The sequence below is a fragment of the Lissotriton vulgaris genome, chromosome 3_1 (genome assembly GCF_964263255.1).
Source record: "Lissotriton vulgaris chromosome 3_1, aLisVul1.2, whole genome shotgun sequence".
Classification (NCBI taxonomy): Eukaryota; Metazoa; Chordata; class Amphibia; order Caudata; family Salamandridae; genus Lissotriton; species Lissotriton vulgaris.
In genome coordinates this window covers 717,097,290-717,111,760 of record NC_141689.1, presented here as the reverse complement: position 1 = coordinate 717,111,760, position 14,471 = coordinate 717,097,290, and the positions used below count along the sequence as shown (strand labels likewise).

Below are 14,471 nucleotides of genomic sequence, written 5' to 3'. Positions count from 1 at the left end.
TGGAAGCATAGTGCACCTAATATCGCTGCGTATAGGCATGGGTCTACCAGAGATTGTGGGAATAGATGGTGTCTGCATCAGGAAACCCACCTAAAATTGGGCAAACTTCCCCGGCATACTGATGGCAGGGACGCTGTAATGAATAGACCACCACCTATGATAGCCTGCTGCAGGGGCGGCTGGTGACATTTGAAAGTGGTGGGGCGTAAACTAATTTGCATATTGCACCGCAGCGATCGAGCGCAGTGAGCGAGCCCGAACCACCTTGCATCCATCCATACATCATTCATGCATCCACCCATCCATCCACCCACCCTGCATACATCATTCATTCATGCATCCACCCATCCATCCATCATGCATCCGCCCATCATGCATGCATGCATCCATACATCATTCATGCATCCACCCATCCATCCACCCAACCATCCTGCATCCATACATCATTCATGCACCCACCCATCCATCCACCCACCCATCCATCCATCATGCATTAATCCATCATGCATGCATGCATCCATCCATACATCATTCATGCATCCACCCATCCATCCACCCACCCATCCTGCATCCATACATCATTCATTCATGCACCCACCCATCGATCCACCCATCCATCCATCATGCATCCACCCATCATGCAAGCATCCATCCATACATCATTTATGCATCCATCCATTCACCCACCCATCCATCCATCATTCATGCATCCACCCATCCATCCATCATGCATCCACCCATCATGCATGCATCCATCCACCCATCCATCCTGCATCCATACATCATTCATTCATGCATCCACCCATCCATCCTGCATCCATCATTCATGCATCCATCCATCCACCCATTATGCATGCACCCATCCACCCACCCATCCACCGAACAATCATTAATGCACCCACCCTGCATCCATCCATCATTCATGTATTTCCACATTTCTGCAGCAGATGCTTTAACACACTGAACTATCGCAAGTCATTTGTGCAAGCTAAACACCGAAAAACACACTCTTACCTTGCTGCCGGTCCCGCACACGTCACAGGCTCACAGCGCCCCTGGCCAATCCTGGCGCCAGGGGCACAGGTACCCTCTCGCCCGCAGCACGCCCATTAGGGCTCCTGATGGGCATGCGCAACGCCGCCAAAACACAAGTGCGCATGCGTGGGCACGGGTAAAAATTCACCCTCAGTCCCCACGCATGCGTACTTGTGTTGCCGTCTGTACATTATCATGTCAATGAATCAACATGACGCCCGCCCGGCGGTCTGACGTCATGTTGATTCATTGACATGATTGTCATGAGGGAGCTGCGGGCGGCGTTGGGCAGGGGGGGCTACGCCCCCACGCCCCAATGGACGAACCGCGCCTGGCCTGCTGGCAGACTAAGCCCAACCTTTAGCTCCACCATCCAGTGTTACTTATAACGGCTGGATTGGTGACAGTGGCGTAACAATAGCCCCGCATCCCCTGCATGCAGTATGGCAGGTCGCTGGCCTGAGAGCTCTAGACTGGCACAGAGGATGGGAGGGGGGCCCCCTCCATGTAGTTTGCAGGGGGGGCCCTCAAGTTTCGTTACGCCACTGTTTGAATCACGTTCTTAAATCCATAGGCCAAGCCCCGCCCCTTTTAAAGAAATCCACGTTTTGCATCCCACTTTAAGACCTGAATGTAGTGCTAAGGAACTGTCAACGGCATCACCTCACCAGCTGTGTCTGCCAGGACTACTACAAGCTGATCAAGGGCACCTGCCTGTCACAGCATGTCGAAATCCACCTAAATGTCAGTTTACCTCTGCCCCACACTGCTCAGCTCGTGCTTTGGCTCATAAAGCCAAACTGTGCCCCAGGATTCTTCCTTGCCTTGAATTTCCTGGCTTGCCCACTTCTATTACAAAATCAAGAATACAAATCCCAGAACGCAAAGTAAAAACTGGACTTGGTTACCTACTTGCTTGTGGACTTGGCAAACTTCAGACCTCTGCAACGGCCAGACCTGCGGACTTAAAATTTGTGAATCCGTTCTAAATTCCAAAATCTGTAAAATACTTAATCTAATCTGCTGCTCATTTAAAGCGATTCAGTGCCTTACTTGGGTCGAGTTTGCACTATATAAAACTGCAAAAAATTGGTACTCGTAGGTCTCACAGTAAGCGTTCTTCTAAGGTTTGCTGATTCTGTAGGTGCAGGCACTGCGAACTAAGCTATAAGTTGTGAAACTAGTACTGCTCCCACACATATGGCTAATGGAAATGTTCATGCTGTTTCATTTATAAAATATAGCAATACTCAAGGTTCAGTGGGCGCCTCAGGCCGGGTGCCACTGCACCTGCTGCACCAATTGAAGTCGCGGATGACAAGTCTTAAAATTCCACGGATCAATGAACAGAAACACGTAGCAACCGCTGGTCTCGTAACAAACATCCTTTCATTTGACATCTCGTGATCCCATCCGTCTTCATGGAATGGGTGCGCATGTGAAATCGCTGCAGGCAACGATTGCCTGACGATCGGTTTTTTGAGCTGCAGAAACCGCTGGGTGTGGCGGTTGCAGTAATCTGTGGCGACTGTAGGGGTGGGACGGAGGAGAAACCAGCTGAGCCAGGAAGAGCTTCCAAGAGATACAGGGGCTGAAGGTGCCATCTATAGAGTAACGAGTCAGACGCTCTCGAAGCGTGCTTGTATTTTGTAATGATTTTACCTTAAAGATAAACATAGCATTTTTGTACAGTTTACAAGCACCTTTATGACTAAGTCGGTAAGATATAGGTCATTCATATAATAAGACTGTAACGTAAACTACAAAACGTAATTTGAGAGTGTTTTCCCACATTTCTAATTTATACACTTATGCGATACTAAGTGAGCAAATTAGGCATTTTAAAACGTTTTAATTTATAACATGTGCGCCTCTTTCGCGCGTCTTTGTTTCCGCGCGCTGCACTGCGAGGGTGAGGTGGTCCTTTCAAGATGGCCGTCACGCGTCACCTCCCCTCCAGGGCCCCCTCTCGTGGAGCCCAGCCCTCTTGGCACTCCCTTGAATTTGCAGACTGAGCTGCCTGCACGGAAAGTATAGATCAGGCCCGCCTATCCGAAGCACGACACCTAAGCGCTTTCTTTGTCGATCGTTGTGTCTTATTTGCCGACCTACAGGAGAAGAGGAGCTGTCACCATGTCTGCGTCCTTAAAACAGAGGTTCGAGCATTTCCTGCAGGAGAAGAATGTCGTGACTAACCTGCTGGAAAAGATCGAGAAGAAAACGGGGGTGAACAGGATTTACATTGCAGTGGGTAAGAAGACGCCACGCGAGTCAGTCAGTGCGTTCTAATTATGAGTCCACTCTTACTGTGTCGTAGAACAAAATGTCCTGATTGCTCGTTTCCACAGTAAGGTTGTCCCACCGGCTGTGGGCTAGGACATGGATGCTGCTAACCAGGGCTAGTTACTCTGTTCTGTTACTAATGAAGGCTTCGTGAGGGTGTTTTAATTAATTAATTTATTTTTAAAGTTTTATATAGCGCTAGCTTGACCCGTAAGTATCAGAGCGCTTTACATGCACACCGTAAACAGCAGAAGGACATTACATTACATAGTAGGCCGGCAGTAAGGAAGCAAACCACAGAAAAAAATACAGTATGGGAGATAAATGCAGTGCGGCGGAGGGGGAGAGAGCAATAAAAGAATAGAGTCGCAGAAGAACTGCGTTTGTTGCTGCTGACTGGCAAAATGTGCCTGTCCCAAATGCTGCTGGTCACTTGAACGCAAGCCTGCCCTGCCTCTTGTCGGTGTACAGAGAAATCCTAGAGTGGCTACTCGGAGTAAGGCTAGCCTGCTTACTGTAGACTAGGCTAAGGCACGTTTTCCCTGACAGCTGCTGACTAGGACAGGGCCAACGCTCACCCGGTTTTATCAAGCAAGCTCACGGGCCGCCTTGTTTGAAGTAGAGAGGTTAACACATTGCTTGTCTTAGGCATTTGGTTTGTCACATGTTCTATGACCAAGCAGCACACTACATTCAGTCGTGAAAGAAGATTCACGCTTCTCATTATGACTTTGAGTTTGTATAAATGACGTAAATAATCCCTGTTATGAGCGTAGTGTCTTAGGCATTTGGTTTGTCACATGTTCTATGACCAAGCAGCACACTACATTCAGTCGTGAAAGAAGATTCACGCTTCTCATTATGACTTTGAGTTTGTATAAATGACGTAAATAATCCCTGTTATGAGCGTAGTGGAATATTTCCGTTCATACCATATGGCGATTGAGCCCACTTATTCAGGGTCCGAAGGTTTATGTAGCCGGGTGGTCTTTGGTTAAAATACATACATGCCAACATTTTAGGACCGGGACGTGGTAGATTTAAAGTAAAAAAATCGGGAAAATAAAAATTCCCCATTGCCTTCTATTGTACAAAATGTCTTTTCAAGCGGGAGACAGCTGAAATAAAGCAATTTTTGGCTTGAAAAATCGGCAGTCTCCCGCATGAAACTGGTCTATTGGCATGTATGAAAATATGAGTTGACTCTAATTACACCGTCTCTCCAAAATTGTGCCGCAATCCATCAGTGAAACACGAGTATTGTATTGACCCGGCTTGTTTGTTATATTGCTTCAAGTCCTGTGCCTGACTTTGACAACACGGATATTACGCCTCAGGCGCACGCAGACTTCTATCACAATGACTGGTTTGTCGGGCGGAAATGAATGGGAGACTAACTTTGTGCAGGCCGCCCATACAGGCTGCTAGTCAGCACATAGCCGATCCGCACCTGTCTGTACCCGTGCCCCGAGGCCTTTGTTTCTCCCCGTAACAAGACACCGTGTGCGCATAGAGGGCCGGGCTGGGCACACACAGGAGTGGCCGCCTGGCACCGCCGCCTCGCACGGGCCCAGCCCGAGGAGTGTGGGAGGCAGAGAGGGGAAGTGCTGTGGGGTTGGGAAGCACTTTAAGAGATGCCAGATTCGGTGGTAAACTTTGCACGGAGCCATCTGGCCAAAGGTGAGGAGGGTGAGGGTTGGCACAGGTACCTCTGCGGATGAGTATATGACTCATCCGCTGCACGTGCCAATTTCGATGACAGCCCCTTTCCCCAATTCTTCAATTGAAAAACTGATTAAATAACCATTTGACATCAACCCGTATCTTTTCTTCTCCGCAGCCATCATCGCTGTCCTCTCCCTGTACCTGGTCATCGGCTATGGCGCCTCCTTGCTCTGCAACCTCATCGGATTCGTCTACCCCGCATACATGTCGTAAGTGCATGACACCACCTCGGCTCAGTCACAGTTAGGATGTGTTATAATGGGATTCCAGGCTGCTCAGACCCGCTAACATTACTTAGTCCTGGCATGTTCCGTCATCATCAGGGTTGTTAGTTTTTTTAATTATATTGTTTAACTGTCTCGCAGAGATGTAATTAATCTGTTTTAATGTTCCTCAATGTAACGGTACTCCAAGCAGTTGTTACATATTAACAAAAACATCGCCCAGGGCTTATAAGTACGTGTATGGCGTTTTTAACTCCTACATTTATTTAGGACAACAAACACATTTTATATTGGGACAACAAACACATTTTATATTGGATGTCGTTTCTTAAGAAATTCTAACCACCATCTGCTTTTGTGTGTTTATTAAACTTCTGTAGAATAGCTACAGCACAGGTGTAGAGGAACGTATCACCACAAAACATTATTTAAATCTAAGCATAAGGCTTTGCTTATTTTTTTTATGTCTCCCAGAATTGATGTTTGTGCTTTATACAGTGTCTTAATTGTATTGTTCTTATACATGTTATAGAAGTTGGATAGTCAGTACTCTGTCTGCATTGTGCAATTCCCACATGTTTTTCTGAAGTGTTAGTTATCATTTGGTCTCTGGCCTTATATGAGGATAAAGGAAATGGTCCAGTTTTTCAGTCGCGACCATGTCACTGGTACAAATGCCACAACATTTCAGCAGGATGTTTGTATGTTAAGTTTTTTTAATGAAGATTTTTTTTAGAAAGCATTCCCCCACCCCTAAGTCTCGACTTCCCTGGCCCACACCAACATACAATAAATACTTTTGAATTCTATTAAACAGCTGATTTTATATAGGTCTGGCTCTGACATAACTGCAAGTCCTACACTTTGTCTGAAGTTTTCTTCTACACATGAGCTATAATCGTGAACCGCTTAACTAATTGCTACTTGTGTCTCTAGTCATATTGGTGATAACACAATTTGTTTTTTGGATGCTCAGATAACACTTAGTCGTCTTCAAAATACATTGCACGCCAAGGTGTTTGGCAATATTAATGGGGTAGTTGGTCAGATGCCCAGCATTTGAACTGCATTGTTGCTTCAGTGAGAGACAAGGGTAAATTATTCTTGTTAAAAAAAGAAATTCATTTTAAGCTTCGTTAAGGTGTGTTGTTGGCTTCACCAGCTTTGTGAAATAGCCGATGAAAAATTGCACTCAACTTTGCTCATGTTGAAGAAAAAAACACAGCTTTTTTTTGCTGTTGAAATTGCTTGAAAAAAATTCTTTTTGAAGGTAAAATTTCCTGCAAACCTCCATTTGCAGGACTTTTTGCGTGTAGGCGAAGTTTCCAAAAGTGACAAATATTGCATTTTCATGAAGTTGCAGAGTTTGTCTCCTTTGCAGACATTTGCCAGTTACAATTCTATGTTGGCGCGTGCTTAATCCTAGCGTTTTCCAAAATTATACTTTGTTCAAATTTAGAAGTTGGTGATTTTGGCATTACTCGCCATTCTTGTTCTGTTTGCTGGCGCCATAACCTTCTGCCTTCCTGCCAAAGCAGTGGGACACCTGAATGGGAAATAGATACTAGTGATGGAAGTAAAGAATCCCTTCTAGTAGGCAAATCTGTATTTATCTCTTGTTTGCAAAGGCTCCCTGTTTCTGCCTTTCTGATGCTATTCTGTTTGACACGTCTATGGCCCACTGTTGCCCGTTCACATGTCATCACAACATATCTGCTAGTCCAGGTGTTAGTTTTCTACGCAGTTTTGATATTTCAATCACTTTTTGGAGTCGGGGTATGCTTATTGAGATATGGTGTCAGGACGGTAATGAATGTACGTTATTTTTTTTGTATTATTTTTGTTGCTCTTTCAATATCACTTCCCAGGACCAAAGTAATTTCAGGGTGCTCCGAATGTGTTATTTATGTAGCACTCTATACCTCTGGTGAGGTTGTGAGCTGCCCTGATTTGTATTGGATTCCAGCGTGCTATTTAGAATGCTTGGTGTTTGTAACTTGGCCTAAAAGGGGCATATTGAATACGGTTTAAACAACTTGATGAAAGCATAGTGCACTTAATGTTGTGAGTAAGCATGGGGGCCAGCAGAGAGGCTAGATGTCCTTACACATGCATGTACTTATTGTGAACTGTATCAAGGTAGAACTTACTGTTGATGTGTTCCAGTTGGGTAAGTAGGGGTATAGGGTTTCAGCTTACTAGCATCAAATGACAAACGATTGGAAGCACTGTGAAACAACCTACATGGAGCCCACACAGGATCAACAGACCTATTATGCAACTAAGGGAGTGCTGTATGGAGTCGTCCCAGGAGCAACAGAGCCCAAAAAACACACACAAAAAAACAGACCACTTAGAGATCGTGTTGTTTGGGTGGGGGGTTGTTTTTTGGTATAGGCATTTGTATGGCTAAAACTGGAATGAGATTTTTTGTTGTTGAGCATCTTGCGGGTACCAAGCCAGTGCATCAAAGTAAAGCTCTCTTTCAGAATCTGTAGCTATATCCAGTCAGAAAAAGTCCTTGTCACTTAGAGAGATGTGAAGACTTCTTAAGTTAACAGTCCACTCAAGCATCCTATCATTGGATCATTTTGCCCACCTGGCACAATGCCAAATGAAAACTTGGGGACTTAGCACAGTGGGGCTGCAAATACATTTTGAGTTGCAATCAGAGCCGAAGGTGCTAGCACTTTTTAATTTTTGTTTGCTGTTGTAATTTCAAGAGTAGTCTTTACATGTTTATAAACACCCTTTTCATTTCATAAACTAAAGCACTGACGGACATTGAAGTAGTTAAGTGTGATCTATTGTCTAAAAAATGGATCAGTGTATCTAAACCCCTCTCCATGTCCTGGAGTGATCTTTGACTGCTCTCCCATGTTACACTGAAGCAGTCAAGTGTTTGAAGGGAGTCTCTTTAATGTCCAATTTGGAGTGCACAATTGCACTGACATTGCAACACCATTGGTCAACGACAGCACCCACACAGGATCCTGCTGATAACCTCTTACTTACACTGCAATGTGAAAATTAGGCCTCTCTGCGGGTGGCAGAATGAGGGCACTGTGTGTTTTTTAAAATACCCCTCACACACTATGAATCCCATAGTGTCATTCTCCCATCATTGGGGTCTTCCCGTCCCTCTACGTGGCGGGGCGTGCTTCGACCTACGAGTGACGCGGGAGCACTTATATTTTTTGACAATAGGCTATGTGATGTGATGAGGATAGTGATATGTGTTTAGGGAGTGTAGGGACCTATTTACGTGAATGGTAGTGTAAAAAAAGATAACAATTCCCTGGCTAGTCGAAAAAATTAACTTTAATGGCTTCGCAAGCTGGGAACATTAAAAAGGGGGTTAGTAAGTAGAATTACAAGTGTGGTCTACTTTGTCGACATGACATGTTTCATAGGCAGACCCCTCCTGCCTACTCATCAGGACCTCTGTTGATCCCTACAAAAATACTCAATTCTAAACTAAATGTTAAATGCCTATGGTCCTAAAACTTAACAGCAAAAATAGGCTGCTAGGTTTTGCCTCGGGGCTTGAGTTGCATCACATAGCCTATTGTCAAAAAATATAAGTGCTCCAGCAATACTCGTAGGTCGAAGCACGCCCCGCCCTGTTGAGGGACGGGAAGACCCCAATGATGGGAGAATGACACTATGGGATTCATAGTGTGTGAGGGGTATTTTAAAAACACACATTGCCCTCATTCTGCCACCCGCAGAGAGGCCTAATTTTCACATTGCAGTGTATCCACGAGTTTAGATAATATACAAAATCATATAAAATTTGTCACCATTCTCATTGATAGAATCCCATTGTTTACAAGTCTAGTTCAGGAGGGTGATTCTATCATCTCCTCTACACTTCCCCCAATTGATTTTTTTGGAACCTTACTTATCCAGGATCCAATGACTAGGCCTCTGAAGCAGGGGTCAATTACCTGGCCCAATGTTACTTCCTTTTGTTCCTCCCCATTCCCTACTCAAATGTAACATCTTTCAAATTCAGATCAGTTGAAATTGTGTTTTTAGAAGAAACCGTCCCTAGGAAGATTATATAGCTGAAGGCCTGTTACATCTTGCTAGTCCTAAAATTACTTTATACCTGTATCGCTTTCCAAGTGACAAACAAGGTTCTTGACGCCTTACAGGTGCCATTTGAAGCTAGAGGCTTAGAAACGTGACCTAGAAATGAAGAAACATTTTAAGTTTCCTGTTCCGGGACAAACGTGGAAAAGTTTCAGGCTTTGGCTTTCCGTTTAATGCAGAGGTCTTCAAACTTTTTTACTCTGAGCCCCCCCTATGCAAAATGGTTTGGGGTCAGGCCCCCCTCCAAATCTTTATGGCAAGTATTGGGGAGCGGGAGGGACATGGCTGCGTGCAGGGAACGGGGCTTATGAGATGGTATCAGGAATATTTTTTCTATAGCCTATGAACTGCACTAAATATGAGACTTATAAAACAGCAAATGCATCAAACAAAAACAGATTTTATCCCAAACAAACTGCTCCCTATAATTGGGAGGTTGTGAGCCCCTCACACGCGTTGACCCCCTTGCAACGACACCTGCTGCACTAATGATAACCTGCTACTCAGGACTGCACTTATCTCCTCTGTATCTTTTACCTCTACCCCACCATGACAGATCATCACCTTGGTCCTAATGCTTGAAAGAAAAATAAGCTCTGATGCCCCCTTTTTAAAGGTAGACAGTAATAACTGTGATGCAGTGGGCCCCTAAAATCCCTGGGCTCCAGTCCTGCTGCATCTGCTTCCTTAATGATAACCAGCAGTGGCCACTTACACATTTGGCAGCAGTATCAGCTTCACTAATGAATGTCCCTTAAAAAATAAGAACACTTCGATTGTCCCATTCTTTGTGGTATCTCTCTGAAGATGTTGTCTCTGGCCATTTGTAAACATAAAAATGAGTCCTCATACAGTGCTCCCTATTCTGGGCCTTCTCTTTGACAATATCTATGAATCTCGCTCCTTTCTTGTCGCCTAGACCATTGCTGTGAGGCCCCAGGGATCAAGAGGATTAGGGTTCTGCATCTGAATGCAACCCTGCTGGGCTTCTACCTGCCACCCCATGGACTCAGCTTTCACAAAAACTGCCCCTGAATGGTTATAACTGACTTTGAGGAGTCTCTGCCTGAAAGCGAAGGGTGTGGTGGTAGTGCAGAAAGTTAAAGAAACCAGCCATTAATTGAAGTGCATTGTGAGTGCAGAGTGATCACTGTGAGTACAGGGTGGGGGGAGAATGTGGGAGTGCATGGGGAACAGTGTGAGGGCATTATGATTGCTGTGAGTGCAGGGTGAGTGTAAAAGTTAAGGATGAAAATGAGGAGAGTGTTGTCTGAATGCAGGGTGCATTTCCAGACACTTGAAGTATGTCAGCATGTTATTGACGGCGGCGTAGCGTTTCACATATAAGTTAAACTGTTGCTATTATGGAATTAAACAGGGATCGAGGGTGGAGGAAATAAATAATATGCTGATCCTGCAACAAACTTAGTTTTATGATTAGGGTTGTCAGCTCATTATTTTGATGTCCCAGTCGGTACAAAAATAAGCACTCACTAAAGCTGTATTTACAGAATTTATCTGTGCATACTTTGAACAGCAAATATGAATAGAAAGCACTTTAAATTGTGTTCTAGGGCTGCCTGAAAGATCCATGACTGATAATTAAAAGGAACAAAGACAGAAAAGTCACATTACAAATAAATACATACTACTTTATTTATAAACCGCATTTAGTGCCAAAACAAGCAATTTACAGGCTGTTTATGAAACACATGTCTGGCATTTTTCTTTTGGCAAATTGAAGACCTTTTAGCCCTGTGGATGTTGCCGCCTGCCTGTATAATTCTGAAAGAAACTACTACCTTTCCAGCTTGGCTGCTGTGCTCTTCTAATGCAGCCCAAGTGCAACATTCCACACAATTGCCTGGGAGGCTTAAGTGATGGTTGAACTCCAGTCTGGGAATATTTTAGAGAAAGTTAAACATTTTCCAAATATTTACAAACGGGTTTGAAATGGTGTAATTTGGCTTCTCTGTGCAGAAAAGGGGCTGCTGCCCTAAAGTTACCTCTGAAGACAGAAGACTAGGGGGCAGATTTACAAGCCCCTTGCGCCACTTTTGCGTCATTTGTTCCATGTTAAAAATGACGCAAATGTGGCGCTAGGGACTTGTAAATCTGCCCCCCGGAGTATCTCATAAACCCCAAAAGTACTGCAGCCCTCACAGTAAGCAAACAAACATTTGCAATGCAATACGTCTCTCATTATGTAAGTTTGAGCTATTGGCATTGCTAAATAACCAATAGCTCCAACATTAATAATGCCAGACCTATTGCATTACAAATGCTTGTTATTCCTGTGAGTGGTTCTGTAGGCAGGGCCCCGCGCACTGCTTGGCTGGGGGCTTAGAATGCTGTTAAGACGGCCCTGGATGCATCATGTCTTATGTGGGGGATGTAGGTTTGAGATGCATGAGGCTTTGAAGACATGCTCCATGTACGGATTATATGTCACTAGCAAACTTGAATACATAGAAAGCAACTGTGCACTTTGCAGCTGGAGGGATAACAATTCCGTAGGTATGGGGTATTAGGGCAGGGACTGGTGTGGGACCAATGCAGAAAGAGAATAAGCAGGTATTGAATGTGAGGGAGAGGGACACCTGAGGAAATCTCACTGGGGCGCTGTTGGTACAGGTCCTGTAATTGGAAGGATTACAGACTTATTATTTTCATTTACTTTTATGTCCATGCTATGCAGATTACAGTGGTGCAGGGGATATTTTCCATCCATATTTACAGCTCCGGGCATTTACGCTGCCTGACCACTAGAAAATAAATTGTCACTTGTTGAACTTTACATAAGTGCAAAACTGCGCCCTAGTTGGTAAAACGTACCAAACCCAGGACCCTGTGATTATTGCCAAACATGCCGTTTTGGGGCTAGTGAAAGCTTCTTAAAATGAAGCCCCTTCTTATTTTGTGATCCCAGCTTCCACATCCCACTCAGATGGGTTCGCCTTTGACTGTTGTTGATCTTTCTGTTCCTATTTTCGCTCTTTCATCAGTTCTCATTGTTTTTGACAGTGGGTGGGTGCGATGCGGTGGTTCAAACAATTCATGCTTTTAATATTATCGGAGCTGCTGTCTTTGGTTTTCGCTTAAACATGTGTTATCTGTGCCTGCCGCTTCTGTGTTGCATCATATTGCGGTGCCTCGTTCCTGTTTTAGAAAGCACTGGACAGGGATGGCATTTAAGAGAATGTCAACATGTATTTCGTGTTGCTCTACTACCCGTGCTTGTGGCGCTGGAAACTATGAAAATAAAATGAAACATACTTACAAACCCTCACTGGGGAGGGAAACAAGGAGTTAACACTGCTTTTCAATAGGATCAGGCTTTCTCACAGTTAAAACAGAACGAGAGCATTCACACCTGGGCGCTAAGAGGCGCGTTCAGCAGCAGTTAACACCTTCTTGGCTGTTGCTTAAGGACTTACACGTTTGCTGCTCAAGTTACTTGTTCTGGAACAACGGCACTCACCACAAACACGCAGATGGTGGGGGGGAAAAAACATGCCAGCTAGCTGCTGTCCTCCTCATTGGTGACGTTCCTACGTGCTGATAGGAAAGCCGGAGCCGCAGCAAATCGAAAACCCCACGTGGGACAGTAAAAAAGATAACAAAGGTTAAATCTTAGGGAGGAGTTTGCGGCCCCCCTGGGATGGTGGCGTGCGCCCCCCCTGGGGGGCGCGCCCCACAGATTGAAGAACTCTGGTTTAATGTCTGCACCACTCTTTCTGTGGTTGGAAGAGCACTTCGACATAGTGACCTCAAGTAGCCTACTTGTTTTCATATCATTTTCTAGCTGAAAGTTGGGAGTAAATTCTCCCTAAAAAGCACTAATCATTTCCAGTACTACCCCATTATTTGGCAGCAAAGCTCAGTGGCTGTAGTATGGCCATCAAGTACTCTATTGGAAAGGCCATGAAATTTGCTCACGAACACATTTGAAACTTCAGACTCACTTGAAATCATTACTTGCATTTAACCAAAAAATGTCTTAACAATGAATATAACAAATATTTTATTTCGGAAGACAATAAGGAAATGGAACTGGAACCACTGTCAACAAAACAATGATTCTGTAGCTACTTTAGACATCAAGTTAACTGCTTCTCAACATCTGACAAAATTAAGTCTAAATGAAGGGTACTCACAAATATTTACTAAGGGGCCACGGGTAAAGTTTTAGGGTTTGACCAGCGGCCTCATTGGTGGGGAAGAGAGGTTTGGGGGGCGCAATCATAGATGCAAAGTAAGATTGAAACTAATAACTGTTTTTGTCTGAAATCTACTTAAAACATGCATTTCTGTACATTTTATTTCTTCTTATTCTTCTTCATGGGTTTTACAAACCAGAGAAAATTATTTGGGAAAAGTTCACCTAGGAAAGCAATCCTGAAATAAGACCATGAATTACATTTTAATATGATAAGCTAAAGTGCCTTAGAAATGTGTTCATTTTCTGTTATGTATGTTTCTTTAGTGCCCCTCGCGTGTATTGAATAGCATCTTTACATTTCTATAATACAACAGGGAAGCACTCTGACATGAAAATGACTGCTTTCACTGGTTTAGGCTTCAAATAGCAATGGAATGCTCACAAGCAGGGCCTCAAGAAAGGGCCTGGCGGGCCGCATGTTACCACCGGGCCATAACAATGAGTATCCGTGGTCTAAATCATCCACAGTACCTAAAGCCATAAAAATGTTTGCATAAATATATGGCCGACAAGCAATTAGCCCATTAATCCACACTCTGAGCGCAAAACTTATCCTAGTTTTAATTCGCTCTAGTAAAAAGAATCTGGATGAAATGCAAACCATCTGTATACAAGATGTGAGACTTTTAACCTCTTCCGTGCGTCGGATGGCCCGGGGCCGTCCCATTTGGGCACGCGTGAAATTTGCCCGCACAGCGGGGGAATGTGCGCTGCAGCAAAGCGGCTAATCAACCGTCTCATTTCGACAACTCCTTCGATGATTCGTTCAGAACTCAACCTCTCATCTGTCACACTGTTCCAACTATCTCTTAAAATGAATTAATTCTGTGAATGTGCTATCTCAAATTAGGACTCTGTCCTAATCGGCACTGAAAACATGTTTT

At 44.3% G+C, this 14,471-nt stretch overlaps 1 protein-coding gene across 1 annotated transcript in view; it reads left to right on the top strand.

The window, feature by feature from the left end:
• The first annotated feature begins 2,868 nt into the window (after nucleotides 1-2,868).
• REEP5 (receptor accessory protein 5) overlaps nucleotides 2,869-14,471 on the top strand; it is a 122,227-nt gene continuing 110,624 nt past the window's right edge. The window contains exons 1-2 of the mRNA XM_086961030.1: nucleotides 2,869-3,286; nucleotides 5,159-5,252. Of these exons, the coding sequence (XP_086817156.1) occupies nucleotides 3,169-3,286; nucleotides 5,159-5,252 (212 nt within the window). The 5' untranslated portion in view covers nucleotides 2,869-3,168. The remainder of the gene's footprint in view (nucleotides 3,287-5,158; nucleotides 5,253-14,471) is intronic.